This window comes from Clinocottus analis, unplaced genomic scaffold (assembly GCF_023055335.1).
Source record: "Clinocottus analis isolate CAN_PGR_092001 unplaced genomic scaffold, fCliAna1.0.p SCAF_2, whole genome shotgun sequence".
NCBI lineage: Eukaryota > Metazoa > Chordata > Actinopteri > Perciformes > Cottidae > Clinocottus > Clinocottus analis.
In genome coordinates, this window is record NW_027175931.1 from 6660852 (window position 1) to 6681622 (window position 20771).

At 41.2% G+C, this 20771-nt stretch overlaps 1 protein-coding gene across 5 annotated transcripts in view; it reads left to right on the forward strand.

The window, feature by feature from the left end:
- The window catches only part of lekr1 (Leucine-, glutamate- and lysine-rich protein 1), an 80470-nt gene that overhangs the window by 20789 nt on the left and 38910 nt on the right, over positions 1-20771 (forward strand). For all 5 annotated transcript variants that reach the window (XR_011077928.1, XR_011077929.1, XM_068584795.1 and 2 more), the window contains exons 4-6: positions 10308-10385; positions 12941-13104; positions 20183-20264. Coding sequence is in view for 3 of the 5 variants with exons in the window: in XM_068584795.1 (XP_068440896.1) it covers positions 10308-10385; positions 12941-13104; positions 20183-20264 (324 nt within the window). In the remaining 2 variants the exon portion in view is untranslated. The remainder of the gene's footprint in view (positions 1-10307; positions 10386-12940; positions 13105-20182; positions 20265-20771) is intronic.

Consider the following 20771-nt stretch of genomic DNA (forward strand, 5'->3'; position numbering starts at 1 on the left):
GTATGAGGCTTGGTAAAACGTCTAAGGAAGTGAGTTAGTTGAGGAAACTTGTACTTGTACAAGTGTTTCAATTTGATTTCTGTGAAACGAGAAATGTTTTACAATATTTATTAGGTTTACTTGCTGGAATTGTTTTGCTCAACAACAAACATACTCATCCGGCTGATTATGGGCGGAAATGGTGTGTTAGTGAACACATTGTTTTTCTTCCTCACACTGTCAGAGAATTGAAACTGTCTATGTTGATTATATTTAGTAGATCTGCAGCAAAACTAGACTCCATCGGTTCATTTTCATATGAATCAGTGTCCATAAATGATACATGAGGGGGACAAGGTGTTACATCGACAAAGGATGAGTATATATTGTAGGTGGATGCAAATTTATTTTAGCTTGTTTGCGACACTCTACATGCCAGACGAAAAAAAACAAATATAACTGGCTTCATTGTGCAGTTTTTCTATCCTCTTATACAACGTGACTAGACTCCATGATGGAATAATAGCAGCCTGGGAGGGCTCTGAAATGGCATCATGTGCTATGCAATCCTGGTTGTTGTAGGATTTTTCCCTGAGGCCCAACAGGTAATGGCAGGTGTCAATGTTGATACTACTTTTTTTTTTAGAAAGTAACATTTTTTTGTCTCTTCAGATATTCTCTTTTCTATAGTGTAACTAGCCTTAGGATAGCCGGGTTTGTGCTGTCCGGTCATGTACACCTGTGAACTCATATAAAGACTCACAGCCCACTTACAGCCAGTATAACAGCCAGTTATATCATGTATTGACACAGTGACGCAAAAGATGTTGTGAAACATGATTGCAGTCAAAGTTTTGCACATATTATATTATATCAACCTAATTGTCTTATTTATCTAAGAAAAATATTTTTCCCAAGAACATTTGTCCAACCAACGGTAAAAGGAGATAAGTTAAACACTCAGCCACAAGCCCTATTCTTGGGAAGACCGCACAAAGACATGCATGGGAAAGATTCTGTTTTGGAAACGCATGAAAAAATGGGAGAGCAGTCTTTCTTTTCTTTTTCTTTCCTTTTGACACTCTCCCCTCTGATGGGTAAAGGCACTTTGTCTTTTGATTCTTGTAAATGTATTTGATACTGTGTGTGACACATCATTTTATTTATATATATATATATATATATATATATATATATATATATAAATATATATATATATATATATATATATATATATATATATAAACATATATATATATATATATATATATATATATATATATATATATATATATATATATATATATGCAGTGCAGCTCTTTCCTTGCACCAGTCATTGCCATTTCTGTCCCCTACACATGTTCTGTATTTCAGATGAATGCAGCAAGTTCAGTCAGGTTTCGCTGGCGGCTTTTCGCTGTTCTAGGATGTCTATATGTTCAGGGTTATGTCATAGATGTCTATTCATCTCAGTACTCTTATTAACGTCAGAGCGTCTTTATACAGCAGAAGCAATGCTTCCATTTAGTTTTGGTTCTGTTGTGTGTTACGTTTTTCACTTAGTACGCCCAATTTTAGAAAAAGTTAAATGAATTTGCTTTACATGTCATCATCAAAAGTGTTTGTAAAACTACCCACACTAACATGTGACATTAGTGGACACACACACACACACACACACACACACACACACACACACACACACACACACACACACACACACACACACACACACACACACACAGGTGGAAAAATCCTTGTTGAGTCACATAGAAGGTGTCAATCAAAGGCTAATGTTACGTTATGGGAAATTTGTATGAAATGCTTGACTCATGGCAATACTATGAATAGCGCAAACGCCCCAAGACTTTCCTGGTGAGATGCTAAACAATAACACCAATCTGAAGCCCTCGTCACATACAGTATGCATAACATGCACACACACAACATGTTCTTGTATAACGCTCAGGTAGACCTCGTCTTAACTTCAGAGGTTGAATAGACGCTGGCCATCAATGTACTTGAGGGCTCTGGCTCAGTGGTTTGCATAGTTACTATTCATCGTCGTTGATAGAATTTACAAGTTCCCAAGTTTATATTGACTTTTTCACACGCTGTCTTTTTTTTTTTGGCAGTGGAATGAGACTCTTAAGTCTATTGACTTAATAGGCAGTCAGTTATACTTGTAATCATCGTCCTTTTATATCATCTGTGACAGGTAACAATCATCATAACAATAATTTTCACATGCATTAAATGTAGTACACTGCATCGTGAGATTGTTAGCAGAAAGTAAAGTGGACATGCATGAACAACACTTTTTTTCCATTGTGAAATATTTAAGGGAACTACACAGTGGATGCGTTTTACACGCTCACGGTCTAATTGCAGCCGCTGATGGCACCTTGAAATGTACAATTACACCTGGGACTGCTATCTGCCCCGTCCATTTTTATCAATAAGCAGAACAATGGCAGAGAGAAATATTTTTTCAGTCCTCCAGCCACAGATCTTGACCAACAAAATACAGAAACGGTACTCAAAACGTCAGGCGGGGAAGTTAAATGTGGATCTAGCCTTCATCACTGGGAAGTGACAGCCCTTATACATGTGCTTCAGTTACCAACAACTCTGTGCAAACAACATTTATTTGAAAAGAAAAATGGACCAATGTTGTGCCAAATGTATAAATATCCCCTCATTTAAATACATCAAAATAACACAGAGAGGAAATACAGCAAATTAATGCTAAATTTCTTGTTGATAGCAGCCTCATTTTACGTCAGGTGTCATGACTAAAAGCAGTTAAATTTCTGTTGGGTGATATATCACAAAAAATTACAGTACAGAAATGGTAAGGATTAGTAAGGTACAGTAAGGATGGGTTCATAGTAGATATTTTGCAGTGTTTGTGTTTGCGTGTACTGTATGTTCAGGTCACAGCCGGTATGCTCATATGGCTGGCTGGGGGGTTTCAGGTTGTCCGTATGTTGTTATGTGTACGGTGGACTGGTGAGCCAATCCACTATCTGCTCTAATGTAAGCTGATTATCTCTCACATACACTGTGCCTCTTTATTGAGCCAAAAACACACACACACACACACGCACACACTCACATCCTACAGTGATGCTCTGTGGCCAAGCTTTGGTCAGCAGGTCAAAGTTCAGTCAGATAACGATGCACAGCACAGTGATCGTGCATCAGCAATGGACTCCTTCTTTCCTGCTCTTTTCTTCTTTCTGTTTATGTAGTTCGTTGTGTGTTTTCTGTCATTCTACACTTCTTTGGTTGTCCTTCTTCTTCTTGCATTTCTTTCATTCTTTGTGTTCTGTCTCTTGCTTTATCCATCTGCTGTCTCAGATGCTTTTCATCATTTGCCTCATTTCTCTCTATATATATCTTGCTTTCAAATGCGCAGTATTTTTTTTTTCCCCATTTGAGTGTATCCATCTTATTATGATTCATTTACACTCTTTTGCTCTTCTCTTTGCACACCAGCAATTTGTCATAAGTTTGCTGCAAATGTACACCTTCACCCACACAGGTGGTAATGAACAGATTAAAAGAGGGGGAGAGAGAGAAAAAGAGAAAGATGGCATGCGAGTGGGAGTTAATGAGGATGTTCTGAATGGCTGGCTCCACAGCAGGAGTGTGACTCTGTTGTTATGTGAGATGCCTTTATGATTGACAGCCCCCTCCTCCCTTTCTCAGAGACTTAATAGAGCTTTTGTTGGGAGATTATGTAATTTACCATAAAAGGACAATAGATTGTTTTATACAATAAAGGACATTTAGTTTTCTAGGCGGCAGGATACTTTTCTTTTCTGATACTGTTTCTGGACTTGTTCCAGTTCTGTCAACATCCTGTTAATGACCTACACCCGCAACACACACACACACACACACACATACACACAGGTTGTCCTGCTTTCTTCTGAGTGAGCTGTTTAATCCTGTGTTATAGTCTGACAGGACGAGAGGAGTAGTTGTGGTGTGTGTGTGTGGATGCAATAGGAGAGCCTTACTGGTAGCTTCATAAACACACATTTTCCATACAAACCAAACCTGATTCAAATGTCACGTGTCAGGCGACGCGTGTTTGCGACGTGAGCGTTTGAGAGAGAGTTTGCGTGTGGGTGACAGGTGTGTGACAGGTGAGAAGGGTGGGAATGTGCAATGCTATTAGACCTGATTTTAAAATGTCACCTTCGAGACAAGTTCAAACACAGATGAGCTGGAGATGTGTCGATATGCTGGAGAGAAAAAAAAAAGTGAATCGAAAGAGAGGGGGATGAGAGAAATAGACGTGCTTGCGTCAAATTAGAGGAATGCCAGTTTTTGTAAAATGCCGTTCACGTCAACATCCCAGTCCGAGTTTGACTTTGATATGACATTCAACTTGACGTCAAAGTCAAAGCAAATAGACAAGATTGTCTCACATTGTCCATCAATCAAAATAAGAACACTAAGATACTAATGCGATGCAACTACTAACTGGTAGATGAACACTGTTATTTGTCCTCACATGTGCAAAACTGGCTTTAGCTCATCAACATTACTATTCCTTCAGGATGTGAATTACGCACATTCATGAATAGGAATACTTGCAATCGTTAAAATCTGTAGCAAATACTGAAATAACAAAAGGAAAACGGAAATAAAAGTGATAAACACAACATGAGAAGGCAGCGGACAACAAGAGGGTTTTAGGCCAGCGAATGTTCTGCAGAGGATCTAAGAGCTGTTTCATATTGTACAAGCAGGTCAGTAATGTATCATGTGTTCTACTCGCTTTTTCTTTGTCAGGATCCTGGCAGCAGCTTCTGAACATTTTTTTTTTTGTTGATTAAACTCAAAACTAAACCATAAAAGTAATCTAACTGACTGGTGATGAAGGCATGTATTAGTTTTTTCTAGGTCAGCTGTAGACATGAGGTCTCCTTAGGTCAGAGTCCATGACTACTCCCAGATTCCTGTGCAAAGCACACCCTCTTTACACAGAACACTTCATTCTGTTGTCCACCTAACGCCCTGTTTTATGAACAAATATGCTTTTTATTTTAATCAATAAAGCTGCGGTTACACTGGTGATGTGCCGCTCCTGCCACACTGTGATACACCTGCTTTTTCAAGGTGTCAGATGCATTTGATCACCGTTGCATATCATATGCTGTTCACCTAATTCTCTAGTTGTTGCTGCAGGCTGTGAACATTTAATTAAGCTGTCACTCAAAGTGTTTTTTGCCCTCTCAGCCAATAAAACGTGATTACAGAGTGTAGCTACTCGTAAACTTGAAAAAGCTAATTCTAAATCGATTTCATTCAGGCTTTGATGAGTGGATTCTATACTGGATTTGGCACACACTTGTTGAGGGTTAATCCCGGCTTGTCATCACAGTTGATGCTTTCCCAAATACACCCATTAGGTATGCTTTCTCTTTCTGTTTCTGTTTAGATTATCTGTTGGGTAATGTCAGCCCATTGGTAGCAGACGCTGATCCACAGGACAGAGGGCTCATCTGGCTGCAGACAGGTTTAAACCTATCATGTAACTTGTGCACATGCTTATCGCATTGAAAGATTGAAAGACATGTCTGGGAATTTAATACGCTCTGTTTGCTCTCCTTGGCGGCCTCAATCCAAACAGGTACTCTGGGTGTGAGTCTGTACCTGACTGTGTGTGTGTGTGTGTGTGTGTGTGTGTGTGTGTGTGTGTGCGTGCGTGCGTGTGTGCACGTGTGTGTGTGTGTGATGCAATTTAATTTGTGTGAGTGTGACTCTTGTGCACATTGTACATGGCAGTTGGGAAGAATAAATCATACAAATGTGTCGGAACACACACACACGCACGCACGCACGCACGCACGCACGCACGCACGCACGCACGCACACACACACACACACACACACAAACACACACACACACACACACCTGACCTCAGGGTTGATTGTACCAGTAATAAGAAGACTTGCAGGTGTGGGAGTGAAGTAGTCACAAATGGATGGCAAATAGAAATGCATCAATTTGTAACAAGGAGGTGCCTAAATTTGTTTTGTACTTATGTGGTTTCATTTTAATTTATGGTTTCCATGAGCAACTGCAGAAACAAATACACAAATCACCATAATCACTCTCCTTCTCTCTCTTTCTCTCTCTCTCTCTCTGTCTTGTGTGTTTGTCTGTGTGTGTGTGTGTGTGTGTGTGTGTGTGTGTGTGTGTGTGTGTGTGTGTGTGTGTGTGTGTGTGTGTGTGTGTTAGGTAATATGTAAAGTCTAATAGAGTCAAACAGTCGTCAAAGCCAGCATGTGAGGCATTAGCACAGATCCAACTTCAAGTTCACATTACCACATCAAACAGACCCACACACAGCGGAGTCTGTGTTGAGTACATTTCAGTTGTTGCATCGGAGGGAAACTCTCTGGCAGAGAATGACCTCTATTCATTTCTAATGGCGGCTCAATGTTACTGCGGAGCTCATGACAACAAGATAAACAAAAACAACCGTATTAATATGTGTGTCAAAAACAGACACACAGAGACACACAATATCACAAAGTTTATTTGGTAATCAACATGTCGGATCAGTAGCATAGCAACTCAGCCATATAAAGAGACGCGCCGCTTTTCAGAATTTGAATTAAAATACAATTTGATTAAAATTGACAAGCTGGAGCACAAATGCGCTCTCATATCCTTCAAGTTTATTTGGTTAGCCATAATATGATATCGTTGTTACTGCTTGTACTTTGTGTACCCCGCTGTGTTTTGATGATCACTATCATTGTTATGGCATCCCTGACATGGTTACCAGATAACTTTAAAAACAAAATATCTACACACACACAGCAGACTTGCTCTAAAGGTGTATAGTTATCAATGAGGCTCACAACATTTTACAAATCCTTGACCAAAGAAGTCCAAAATGTTAGCTTTTTTTTTAATTTTAGAAACATGTGTAAGATGTGTATACATTGTGTATGTAATGTGTGAGTGTGTGTGGGTGTATCATTTTTATTTGTCACAGTAAAATGGCTTTTAGCTTTGACATCGCTGCCATTTCGTTGATCAAAACAGTCTTTTAACTCGCACACATGCGCTGCACACACAGTGGGTGAACAGATGACACTTTGATACGGGTAATTATGGGTCATCTTTTATGTCACGACTAATGATGACAGGAAATGCCAGCTCAAACATTACACATTCATCTGAATATGCGAGCACATTTACGCTGACATGCACTCGTTCCACGTTATCACTTACATAACAGAAATAGTGATAGGTCTGTATCAACCCAAATGCCGAAGGGCCCGGAACAGTAAATGCTTGACATAAACTTGTAATGCAGCTCCAATGGGGATCACTGTCGAGAGATGGTCACTTGTGGCTGTACAAGAAAGTGCTAGCTGGAACTGTCTGACGATTCCCAATGGAGTTGCTGCATTGAGAAAAATATCAACAGATGAAGCAGCAAAATGTGTGCAAATTGATACTCACACAGTAACCTAGTGAAACAATTTAAGTAAAAGTAAGTAAAGGAAAGAAAAAAGGTCCTTAAATCAGGATCAGAACCATTTATTGCATGTTTTCATGTATAAAGAATTTGTCTTGGCTGGTGGAAAACATTTTACAATAAACAATACACACAGTGCAAAAATGAATGGGAGCATGAAATTTACAATTTAATAAAAGCTTTTTTTTGTTGAGACGTTTGGCTTTGTGACTCGCACAAGGGGAAAGATGTTCTCCAGTTAATTGTAAAATTACAATCAACCTTGAGGTTTAGCACAGTACTAGCGGAATGTCACAGAACATTTTGTACACAGCCGTGGGCTGAAAATAAGCCTACTAGCTTTGTGACGTTGACCTTCAGTCCAAATCTCTGAAAATACGAAGGAGCACACAACTGGTAAACCCTTTAACACATACACAACCCAGAAGATAAAAACATTTGACTCGGTGGGTCACGATAACACTGTGGCAGCCAGATCAGTGTTGTTGTGAGAGCAGGACTTTGTGTGTGTGTGTGTGTGTGTGTGTGTGCACGCGCATATGACATGTCCTGATGAGGCAGTTGATTTGGGCTGCTGGTAGGGGGTACTTTAATCTGGCACGCACTCACTGGCACTACGTTACCTAGTTATCCCACTGACAGCCAGTGCCCTGAGAACAGGAGCTCAAGCTCACGCACACAAACCACACACAGACTCAGATGCAAAATACACACGCAATTCACACACACATTCACACAAACACACTCCTCTGGAGGCAATGTTCTTTCTGATCTCGCTTTGGGACTAGTGGGGACAGATGGATGAACAGTGGGAGTCTGGCCTGCCATGTCTCAAAAAGCAAAGGCATGCACGGACAAATACACACACACACACACACACACACACACACACACACAGGATCGCCCTGACGGTCAGAAAGTGGCATATATCTAAACAGACAGGCTAAAATGCTCACAGAAAAGTCTAACTTGCTCTGACTCGATCATGCACACACACACACGCACAGACAGACAGACAGACAGACGTAGAAACACATGTACACACAAAAGGCTGAGCCCATCTCTCCCCCCGCCCCCCTCTGGCCCCGCCGGCCCTGCTCTCAGTCGTCCCTCTGTACATGCAGTTCTTACAGGCAGAGTTTATCACACAGACGGATAAAAAACATGTTTTTTGGGGAATTTTATTTTGAAAATTAAAAAAAGAAAATTGTTAAGTTCAGGCCTAAATAGCAGCATAGCTATATTACACAAATGAGAAAATCTTAAAGAAATATTGGGGCATAATAAAATGTAAAAAAAAATGCACAAAAGTGTGGCACACACATCAAGGTACATACACTTTGCATTTAACCCAACCTGGGCATGTAAGTATCTGGGGGGCGCAGACTGAGATTCCTCATCTCTGTTATATTTCACAAATCGGTATGCGACTAAAACGTCATGAGAAAAAACTGCTTTTCTGAGTAGCAATAATCATTCTTCACCTCTGGGAACAATACAATACACCCACATCACCACAGCCACTCCCGATACAATGGTAATGAATAGCGCACTCGGCACGTTGTTGGCAGAGAGGAGCCGCAAGGCCGATTGTACTTTAGCGCTCAGAAGACGAGCACTGCACAATGTGTACTAGGAAGGTTTGACCTCGCAATAACAGCAAAGGGATGTTTCTTCCGATCATACAAACAATGGCGGCGTTGCTCTATATAGAGAAGAGTCTTACTCTATGTTACTGGATATTTTCATCGCACAGGGCCTCTGAAATTACTTTGTCTCACATTTGCTTCTCAAGTCTTGCCAATAAGCAGATCCCCCCCCCCCACACACACACACTTCCAACACACACACACACACACACACACACACACACACACACACACACACACACACACCCCTCATTCAAATGATACACTTCTTGATTGAACTTTGTGGTCATGATTATTACCTGTCTGGTTTTAGTGTCTATTTGTCTCGTCTGCTTTTTGTAACCGTTACCGCTCATCGTGTTTATTCCTTTCTCTGTCTGACTCTCGGTGCTTGTTTGTGGTGTTTTAGGAAAGAACGGGATGTGATGTCTCTGTTTGCGGAGTGCCCATAGGTCACACAATCCTACTGTTTATGTCTCTGGTTTGATTGCTGGAATTTGTCTGCCACATTTGATGGCTCCTGTCTGGAATCAATCTTGCTGAAAGGCTGCCATGCGAGTGTTCAGGAGCATAAACCTTAACATCTTCATGTCTGTAGATTATTGTTGGGCATACAATATTATGGATGCATTGCAGCTAACAACTGGACTGGGCTGGTACAGTAGCCCTTATTGAGTTAGGGTCACTAGCGTGGGTTCAGTGTGCTGCGTGTTGCTAATCTTCAAATGTGGGCTACTTGTGCAGCTCATGAATATGCACTTCAGTGCTTCACACTGCATTGGTAGCACTTTGTGAGTAATTCACTTTATTCTTCTTTATCTATTTCACACTATAATCCTATTAATTCTTTGCCTTCATGCATTGCTTACTCTACTTATTCAAATAATTTATTCTGTATTGAATTGTTTGAAGAAGATAACATAGGCGGGGAGGGCCTCTCTCTTTATATCAATTACCTCTGAGGAACATTTTAATTTTTCATCTCATTCCATTTCATCACGATCATACTCTGCTTTCTATCATTAAAGTTGCATCATCTATAAGCTCATTTAACCCTGTGGGAGTGCAGTTCCATTACATTAGGCTTAGGTTATCCAATAAGTGAATATTACTCTTGGCGCTTCATCCTCATTCTTCTGCTCTCTTCTTCTTCCTTCGACAGGCTGGCAAAAGCGGCTCACACAGAGGAGGAGGCAGGGCAGGTACTCGAAAAAGAGATGCGGCAAGGTGAAATTCTCAGGTGAGGAAATAACTGGTGTGAGAAGAGACAAAGAAAGATAGTGACATGAGAAAGTCGGAGAATGGTGACGTGATACTGCACAGAAAAGCCAAAGTAGGATGGCGATAAGTCATAAAAACCAAAGACGAAAAAAGAAAACAAAGTTTTTGTCTGCATCCCCCTGATTGGCTGTCAGCTCAATGACCAGATGCATGGCAGGAAGGCCGGGGCAGATGGGAAACAACTGTGTGCGATGATAGAGGGAAAACAATAAAAGAGGGAATGGAAAAACAAGAGGAGAGAAAGTGAATTCAGCTGACCCTCTGGTTACTTCCTGGAAATAGAGATTGGAGAGATTGAGATGTGATAGGAGTGGAGGTGAAGAGAGTGGGAGGGAAAGAGAAGATGAGACGTCAGGGAAAAAAAAGTTTTTCAATCAGGCCGCTGACATTGAAAGCTGCTAAATGAGTAAACCAGCGGGTGAAGAAACGCATGCAACCTCTCTCTGTTTTTAACTATCTTAGCCTTATCACCGTTGACAGATCTGGCTCATATCTGTTCCTCCATTTGGTGCTGTCAGCCTTATGATTTATGTCATCTGACATTATAAAACGGGCTCTCGTGACAAGCAGTGCCAGTGCTCTCTTCCACTCTGCACGCTCACACATACACTCAGGCACCAGGGAGGAGCTCGAAGTCTTCCCTCTCATCCCGTCTCTCCCAAGACTGCGTTCATTTTTGATCACCTTAAGCCACAAACCCTGAATGAGAAAAACAACAACCACTCAACCCCGCTGAGCTCTCAAAAACTGTCAGGTCACTTTGCACGCGAGGCCCAGCCACGCTCATATAGCCGAGCGTTTGTCTGTGAGTCTACGGGCGTGTGTGTGTGTGTGTGTGTGTGTGTGTGTGTGTGTGTGGGGGGGGGGTGTATAACTGTTCCCTCTGTGCCTGCCTGCACTGTATCCATATACCTCACATGTGTATGTGTGCACCCACCTGTGTGTGTGTGTGTGTGTGTGTGTGTGTGTGTGTGTGTGTGTACGCAAGTGTGTAAAAAAGTAGGAAACTGTTCATGGTCCTCTCGCCCACATGTTCCTTTTAAAAGTGTTCTTGGAATAACAGAATGTTCTATTCCAGCACTCTAGTTTTCCACATCCACAATTTGCATGGGTTTGTGACTTGATTGAACATGTGTGTGTATATGCACGTGTGTGTGTGTGTGTGTGTGTGTGTGTGTGTGTGTGTGTGTGTGTGTGTGTGTGTGTGTGTGTGTGTGTGTCTGTGTGTCTGTGTCTGTGTGTCTGTGTGCGTGTGTGTGACTTTGTGAGCTGAGCTAGTGATCTTTCATGTTGCTCAAAGTGCTTTTCGTCTGAGCATATATCCTTAAGAGTCAGAGAGAGGGAGGAGAGAGAGAGTGCTGTAAAACATGGCTGTGCCCTCTTTTAAGGACACGGCGGTTACATCAGCCCTCTACATTTACCTATTTCATTTATTCTACTGTATGTCCGGTGTTCTTTTCTTATATATTAATTATACATATTGCATTTTTCTTTCTACCCACCATTCATTCCCTGCATCTGTGAAAGTCTATAAATTACACAGTAAAAAATTCAAGCACTCTTACCTCTGCAAAACATTTGAGAGCGTTCAGCCAGAAAGCGTTCAGCCGCAGAATAAAAAATAAAAAATAGGAATTTTGGAACTACATTTAAATATTTTTTTCTAGCAAAATTAATTAGCTGCTCAATCTCATTTTAAAATTCAAGCTTTTTTGCCATATGGTTTATGGTTGAGAGGCAGACATTTGGGACCAGAGAGATAAAATAGGGTCAGAGCTTCACGTTTAAAGCTGATTCCTGTCCGATGAATCTGGCCGAAGACGCCCTTAAATGATACCTTGCAGACTTGAATAGGGCTTGAATTTGCTCTGTACTCAATTCTTGTTTTGTCTGTATTCTTCCATATGTCTGCCTCAGACATTTAAATGTGCATAATCATTTCTACCATGTGGCTTTAAGTTTTTGACTCACAGTATTCTGTGAAAACAGTATTTACATTAACAGCTGGGCAAAGCTCTCTGCCAGGAAGGATTTTTAAAACCTCACGATGTATCAAGGGAGTGTTGTCCCAGAACGTACAGTGTGCTCTTTTTCACAAATGCTCTGCCTCAAAAGCCCACAGTTACACATATTCGCAACAGGGAGCAGTAACCACAGTCTCCTGTTCTTACGCGCTATTAAACTCCACTGGAGCATGCGGGGATTTAAGTGTCAAAGTATTTGTCAAGGACGGAGAGTGATTGGCTCGAAGAATTTCTCAACCTCCAGTTTAGGATTCTGACTACAGTCTTTCTGAACCACACCTTTCATGCTTATAATGTTGTCTCATTCACATACTTGTCAATTTAACAGCAATACAGCTAATAGCTACCAAGGTAGCTATTAGCTGTACTGTCTTAAGTATGTATGTGACAACTCCCATCAAATGTTCAGACATTTTTTGGCATCTGTAAATAAAATACTGTCCATTTATCGAGTAGACAGGATTAAATGCTCTGTGTTTGTGTGTGTCAGAGGAGCGGTTGTGCAGCAGCGGCAGGCCCTGCGAGCGACTCTCTCCTTGCTCCGATCCTCTGGCAGTGAGCTCGCAGATGTACGGGGTTTCCTCAGCCAGCTGACAGGGGTCTGGCAGGCCTTCAGATCTCAGATACTGGAGCACAGCACACAGGTGTTCTCAGGTAACACATTGACACACTTGCACACACCAACTAACGCTTCACATTTGAAGGAAGTTTTAAACCGATGAGAAACAGAGATTTAGACGATGTATGAGGGTCGGAAAGAAAGTGAGAGAGTGTATTTTAATACAGCGCTGGGGCGGACATGAAAGAGAAATACTGGAAAAAATAGCAGGAAAGAGGGTTGAGCTCATGATCTCTCAGCAGGAGTTCATATTAGTTTTACTGTGGGATGGATTCTTTTAGTTCTGGGAGCAGCACCTACAATGAATGACTATAATGCATGTGTTTACAGTCACTACACAAACTTAAAGATAATTTAGGATGGAAGGAATGGGTGTGCGTTCATGGGTGTGTGTGTGTGTGTGTGTGTGTGTGTGTGTGTTTGTGTGTGTGTGTAAACTGATGAAACTGATGAAGCAAGAGGAGTAGAACTGCAGGTTGCGTGTGCGTGTGCGCATGTGTGTACGTTTGTGTTTATCATTGACAGTAAATACCCGAAGGAGAGTTAACCTCCAGCTCACCTCATGGGTGGGTCTTTTTCTCTTTGCTGCACGTTTCAAACAGCTGCCAAGGGTGTATGTGTGTGTGTGTGTGTGTGTGTGTGTGTGTGTGTGTGTGTGTGTGTGTGTGTGTGTCGGGGGGAGGATTTAGGGAAGGCGGGGGACAGAGGGAGGGAACAAGGGAGAATTTGATAGAGGAAGAGGAAGATAAAGAAAACAGTCTGCTGTTGGTATTGATGCCGTGTGAGTGTGTGTTTGTTCAGTGACGTGAAAGGCAGCTGCTGCACGAACCAACACAGGCAATAAAATACACACCCAGGAATGTGCACACAAACGCACACACTCATGCACGTGCACAGAGTACATATGATCACAGAAACCTAGAATTTCTCCTAAACTAATTACCACATTTAGACTGGCACACTCAGAAACTTAAATTAGGGGTCATATCAAACTTGATCTTGTTGTTCTTGTGCATTTTGTCTCACAGAAAAACTGTTTGTTTCACAGACAAACAAAATGCAGATGATGATGGGAATGATCATACTGTTTTATTACCTATTGCAAAGAAAAGGATGGTTTTGTATAAACTAGACTAAATGCACGCCAGTTTGTGAAGCTTCTCAACTCCAAAAATGTTGGAGCAAATCTTTGATTTGCCATAAAAAAACAGTATTAAAATTACAAAATAGATTTTTCGCCTCAAAGATTCTTTGAAATTAATTTTGCAATAAAATAGCATATAAAAACTACAACTAGACCTTTGTTTGTTTCTCTGCTGCTTTGGTGCTCGGCCCGCGGGTGTCTTTGCACAGCAAGGGCTACTTTCGGATTGCGGGAACAACAACGTGAGCCGTCATGGCTGAGCCGCTCTCCTCTATGTCTGCTTTGTAGCGCCGGTGAGAAAGATGTATTCATTTTGCTGCAGCAATCCCAGTTATTAAAGTTCCACATTGGATAAATGAAAGTAAATATAATTTAATAAATACTTTTGTATGACAAAATATATTAAGCAATCAAAAAAGGTACTGTCCAAGGATTGTAATAATTGTATTTGTAGGGAGGAACGGCGGGCTGTTAGTGTTGCCAACTTGGCGACTTTCTTGCTTAAGTTAGGGACTTTTGGAGATTGTGCTGTTTGCTACTTTCATTGAATAAAAGAGTTGGCAGCGCTGGGTTGGATTTGTCAGTTGGATGATTTTTTTAATTTAGCAAACTACTGCTAGATACTCAAAATTACCAAAGTTGCCCTTATTAGTTCAATTTATGAGACACATGTCCGTGGAAATGAGCGTGAACTTTGGTCAGAATGTGTGAGAACCTTTTGGTCTCGGAAAACTGATTTGCACAGACACACACACACACACACACACACACACACACACACACACAAACACACACACACACACACACACACACACACACACACACACACACACACCTTAGCCAGTCACCTGTGTAAGAATTGAGACTGATATGGGCGTTAGCTCACAATTAAACTGTGCTACCTGTCTGTCAGCGTTCCGTGGTTAGCGTCAAACAGCAGAAGAAAAATAAAGAAAGGGGGAACACGGTGAGAAACGTAGAGAGGTTGCCTAATGTGAACTGACGAATGTGGTTTATGGCTAGGTGGAGGAGAAGAGGGTGGAAACAAGAGAACAACCTCAAGCGATGTGGAAATTTACAGAGAGCAGGACAAAGACGAGCACTGAGGGCAGAGGGGGATGAAAACATAATTCATCCGTGATCATTTTGTGCAGATGTCAGCAGCTGACTTGATTTGAAGGTGAATTTTAAAAAGTGTGGGAGTGTTTATTCAACACTTTAGAAAAGAGGATAGAGGGTTGACAGGGAAATCAAGGTTAAAAGGCAATGACTAAGTGTGACTAAGGGTTTATGAATCAGAGAGAGAGAGAAGGAGCGGGAGAGGAAAGAGAGACAGAGACCGATCCCTGAACCGCAGTCATCTGCCAACACCCTGGGCTATCCTTAGACTATATGATATGGTGTCTATTTCCCGAGAACCTTTGTGTGTGTGTGTGTGTGTGTGTGTGTTGATAGTGACAGCAGCAGAATAAAAACAACAAATATGTTCTCAGCAAAGAATTTTCCTTTGAATCTCCTCCCTGTCCAGCACTGTCTCCACGTCCATCTGTCTGTTAGCCATGAAGTATGACTCTACTATTTCGTGCTATTATACTGTTGTCGAGAGAGCTATTACGTGAATGATCAATGAAGAAATCTATCTGTTGGAACATGCATAAATCATTGAAAGATTAATGTACTGCATTAGAAATAAACGTATTCCCTGACATACAAGCATCAGCTGGAGTACAGCTTGTAGTTTGAAAGCTGTTATTGATTTTAGTACTCGTAATAAACCCAACCACTTAAGAATGTGATATTATAGTCACGCAGAGCTCCAGTTTGTAGCTGTTTGTGTGTTAATAGGTAACTGTTAGGGTAGTAGTTGTAATAAACGGGAACCTGTACTAAAGTTGAATCTCATGGTCCTTTAGATTACTCTTATTTATACTTTACGCCTCATAATTGGCCTCATAAATACTAGCATATCTGGAGGTGCTAGGTGTGTCTGTGTGCGTTTCTTGGTTGGACCAATTATTGTCAATTGCGTAATTGAAATGCAATTATATGTTGACATTTGAAAATTTATAGTCTGTGTTACTGCAGACCACAATATTCAAGTGAAAATATGAATCCGTTGCGTAAAATTGTGTTTCTTCCCTACTTTAAATATTTGCAGTCTTTCGTCTTTTTTCTAATAGCTCTCTAATATCACCTCCATCAAGTTTTCTTTAAGATTCTGTATACAGCGACCTTTTCTTCTTCCAGTTGTGTTAAGGCCCGAACGCACTGAAAGCAATACATTACATGTGTCAACTGAGGCAGATTGATGGCGCACTGCAGGCCTCAGATTTGAAATGCCAACACCACAGAGCCAGCAGTATTTAAGGAAAAGGTTGCTATTCAGGCAACATTTTTGTATATTACAGAAACCCCATAACAAACACCCCATATTTAGTCCATAGTCACTAAAGTCAACATTGGAGTCATTCTCATACGCCACATATCTTATGAACATTCTGACAGTAAAATGGGAAGAATTAGTGGAACATTTACACTTTTTGAAACCTAGCTGTGTAAATATTGTCAGCGATAGAAAAATCATGTTGATTATGTTGGTGGATTGCCATAAATATCTTAGCGCCAAATCTTCCCTGGTCTTAATGCTGTTTGAGTTACCCAGAAAGGATTTGTCTGAGGACTTGTTCATATGTCAAACAGGAGACACGTACTTGTGATTGTCTTACTTTTTAAAATTGCAGTCATCTCTGCCGTCTACTGGGACTGACATCACAGTAGATACAACAATGTACTTTAATTGCAGCACTGCATCAACCCGCTCATTAATAACACTGCAAAGCGGTTACGGTACCTTACTGGCCAGCTGCCAGTAAGTTGCTGTGATATTTACAGCTATTTCTTGTTCCTTTGTGTGTTTGTGTGTTAGTTCTGTGACACACAAAAGAAGCGCTGCAGAGAAAGAAAGTCTTTCCGCTCCATTAAGTATATGCATGAGCATTTCCGTTTGGATATGACCGTTACAAGAGGTTTTCTGTGCGGGTCTTTGTGCTGCTTGTGTGTCTTTCCCACAAGTGGTTCTTTTGGCATTAATTATTGTGCGTTCGGTATTATTATTGTCGGTCTCTGGAGGTTTCTGAGTGTCTCTGCGTGTGTTGCTTTTACCCCGGCGAACCTTGTCATGTCACAGTGACCAGAAAGCAATTATCGGTGTGTTGCCGCTTTGAGGAGGACCTCCTACACTTCCCTCTTCCTGCAGAGAGGTGGAGAGAGAGCAAGAGGGAGCGAGGGCAAGAGAGAAGTGATAAAAACAAAGCTGCAGAAAGAGAGGAAAAAACACACAAAGAAAGGCTGAGAGGAGAAAGACGGGGAAGAGAGGGATGAAGGAGAGAAAAACAATGAGAGAGAGGGATGAAAACAAAGACCCGGGGGAGGAAAATGTCAGGCTGACATCGCTGGATGAGTTTGAGAGCAGTCCAGAGTCACAGCCACTGTGCCCTGCGTTACGCTCACATGGACCCTCACAGACAACTCTTTTAATATACAGTGGACACACACAGACACACTCACAAATACACGTAACGCTTCTTTGACACACTCCACTACCCACACTGCAAGCCTAGCGGCCATACAAACAGCTAGTCAGACACCCACACAGAGCCTTTGTCTGTTGGCTTCGTCTTCTTTTTTTTTTTTTTTTTTGGGGCTGTTTTTTTGCTTTTTAAAACAGCAAGGACTCAACCTGCAGCTCGCACAGGGCCACCATGACCTGAGGAGCGCTTGAACCTCTTGGTGCAAGGCAGCATGGACGTTGTGTCATTAAAGCAGAGTTACACTTTTACACCCTTAGAGGCTTCATAAATCATAATTGAGAAAACTATGTAAAGTGTGTCATGCAGGCAGCTGCACATTAACTGGGTAACATCACGTTGGTTGGCGTTACATACATCTACAACACTTATGTTAAATCATGGTCACCGGACGAGTTAGTGTCTGTTTTTATTAGCCGTGACAAATATTTAGCGGTTAGCTCGGCTCCATTCATAAGTGTGGTAATCGTGATGTTCGTCCCGATAGTAGGAATCAGTTGAACACTTTATTTCCCTTATCTGTCATTTAAAATCTAAATGATTTGATCAAACAAACTTTTTACTGCTTCGCCATATTTCTCAATGCAGAAATAGGATTAAATGAAATTGCAAAGAAATGTGTGAACGTGCTGATTACCAGTGTTTTGGGTCACTTTAATCCATTTAAACTTCAAAGAAGAACTGTGAGTGTTTTTCTTCAGAAGATTGTGTTGAATCGAGTAACATGTAATTGGGTCACTTCAAAGATGAATGTGAACAGTCGAGGCAGAAAGATCGGGTCCGAATCGGAATTATTTAAGCAGAAAGCTCGGTAACATCTTTAATGTACGAGCCATAGAGCGATATCGGTCTTCATTATATTAGCAGTGGCCGCTCGCTTATTGTTTTCACTCTGTGGCAAACTTAAAGAAAAGCTGTAAAACAGATAATAACTTGAATATTTATCCATTATAGTCTCGGGCTGAGTGATATCCCCGGCAGCAGGCATCATAACTTGGAAGGTACATAACTGTGAACAGCGAGGAATTGAACAATATTTCAATATGACAAATACTTACTGTGACGCTAATATTGATACTCTAGTACAATTGGTAACTTTAGATGAACAAATTTTTGGCATGTCCTTAAGTCACCCGTCTTACACATTTTTAATGTTTTACTTTTAGCTGTCTAATTAATTTGTTGTCAGCTGAGAAAATTTCAAAAAGACTCAGGCATTGGGGAAGATGTTTATGGTGATGATGATGATTATGCCAATCATGTTTGTGAGCCTTTTTTCATTTTATGTTTCTCACTTCTACTTGAAGACAGAAGCCAGTATGCGAATATTTCTACTGATGAAAGTTATGTGCACAACTAAAGTGGTGTTTTTCAGGAAACAGTGACGTGCCTCCAGTTATTCGCCACTCAGACTTGCAGCTTAAGTGCTTTTCTCTTGCGTGATATCCGCCGTTGCCTTGAGCTGCTGGCCGGACGTGAGGCCTAAATATTGCAGTTAAGCGTTTCTTCCAGGTCTATTTCTTTTTTCTTTTTTATAAATGCATCCACCAGCCTAGAAGTTGTTATGCAAATTTGAATGTTCAAAACAAAATTACACTTCCTACCTTTGCAGGATCACAGCAGGATCAGATTCAAGCACATAGAAATGAGCCACATATAGCCTCCAACATTCTCTCTCTGCTGTTCTGCTGGAACACTACTATGTGAATTCAATTTTAAGTTGCATCTAGCTTTATAATTATTGTATTTTTGTGTTGTTTTTTAAATTGTATGTCATTGCTGTATACACATTGTATCATAACTGTCAAGGTGAATACGGACAGACAGTGAAAGGAGGAAACAGTAGCAACATAGCAGCTACTTTATGTCAGAAACAACAAAGACTGCCAGACTGTGGTGTACAGTTTCATGGCTTCCCTTGAACACAAACTCCCTCGTACTCCCTTCTTCTCAACACTGTCCCCTCCTTCTGCTCCCCCCACCTTTCTCATTTTCAACTGCTTCTTTGTGTCTCAATTTACCCCCTTGCTTTTCTTTTCAATCCGACTATATTTCACACTCTTCCTCCTCACCTCTTGTTTGAGGCGCTCTTATGTTTCTGTCAGGAATTTCTGTCTTTCTATTGTCTTCCATCCTCCTTGTTTTTTGTATCCTTCCAATCCAGTCACTCCCGTTAGTGGATTAATTTGGTGTCGTAACAATGTGAGAGAAAACTCTGCCGACTGTACCTGTCTTTCTCTTTCTGTAAATCACACGGTGTAACAGCCTCTGGTGACAATCTTTGAAACAGCGTTCTACGCAGACAAGCTTTTTAATCCGTGTGTGTGTGTGTGTGTGTGTGTGTGTGTGTGTGTGTGTGTGTGTGTGTGTGTGTTGAAACAGAGCTCAGAGAGGAGCTGAAGCATTCCAGTACGGAGTTACAGACGATAAGGGAGGAGAAGGAGCGCCTAACTCAGCAGCTGATGTAAGTGTCCACACGTATGTGGTGAAAGCATGCACATGCACATGCACATGCACAGATGGGGACGCAGGTGGATTTCGGTATGTGGAATGTGCCGGGTAAAGAGAAGGTCACCGCAGGGCATGGCTCTGTATATTTTTCCTCTACCAATCAAAACCTCCTGAACAAGCACCACTTGTACCGCCCAAACCAGGAAATGCTCACGTTCCTCATACCGGGCCTGCTAAGCTGCAACAACAGAGGATTTGACTTGTATACACTCACACAAAGGTCTAGTCAGGGGTTTAGAACTTCAGAAAAAAAGGCCTCTGTGGCTTTTTAAAGTATGCTGATGACGAATCTCTTAGAGTTTTGACATATTTTGTTTTCCCATTTTACCTGGAATAGCAGACACACATGCACACACACATGCACACACACTGCACGAGTGCACCTAAGGATTCAATAAAAAAAGACGTAAATCAAGGTTTTATTATAAACCTATATATATATATATATAGGTTTTATTAT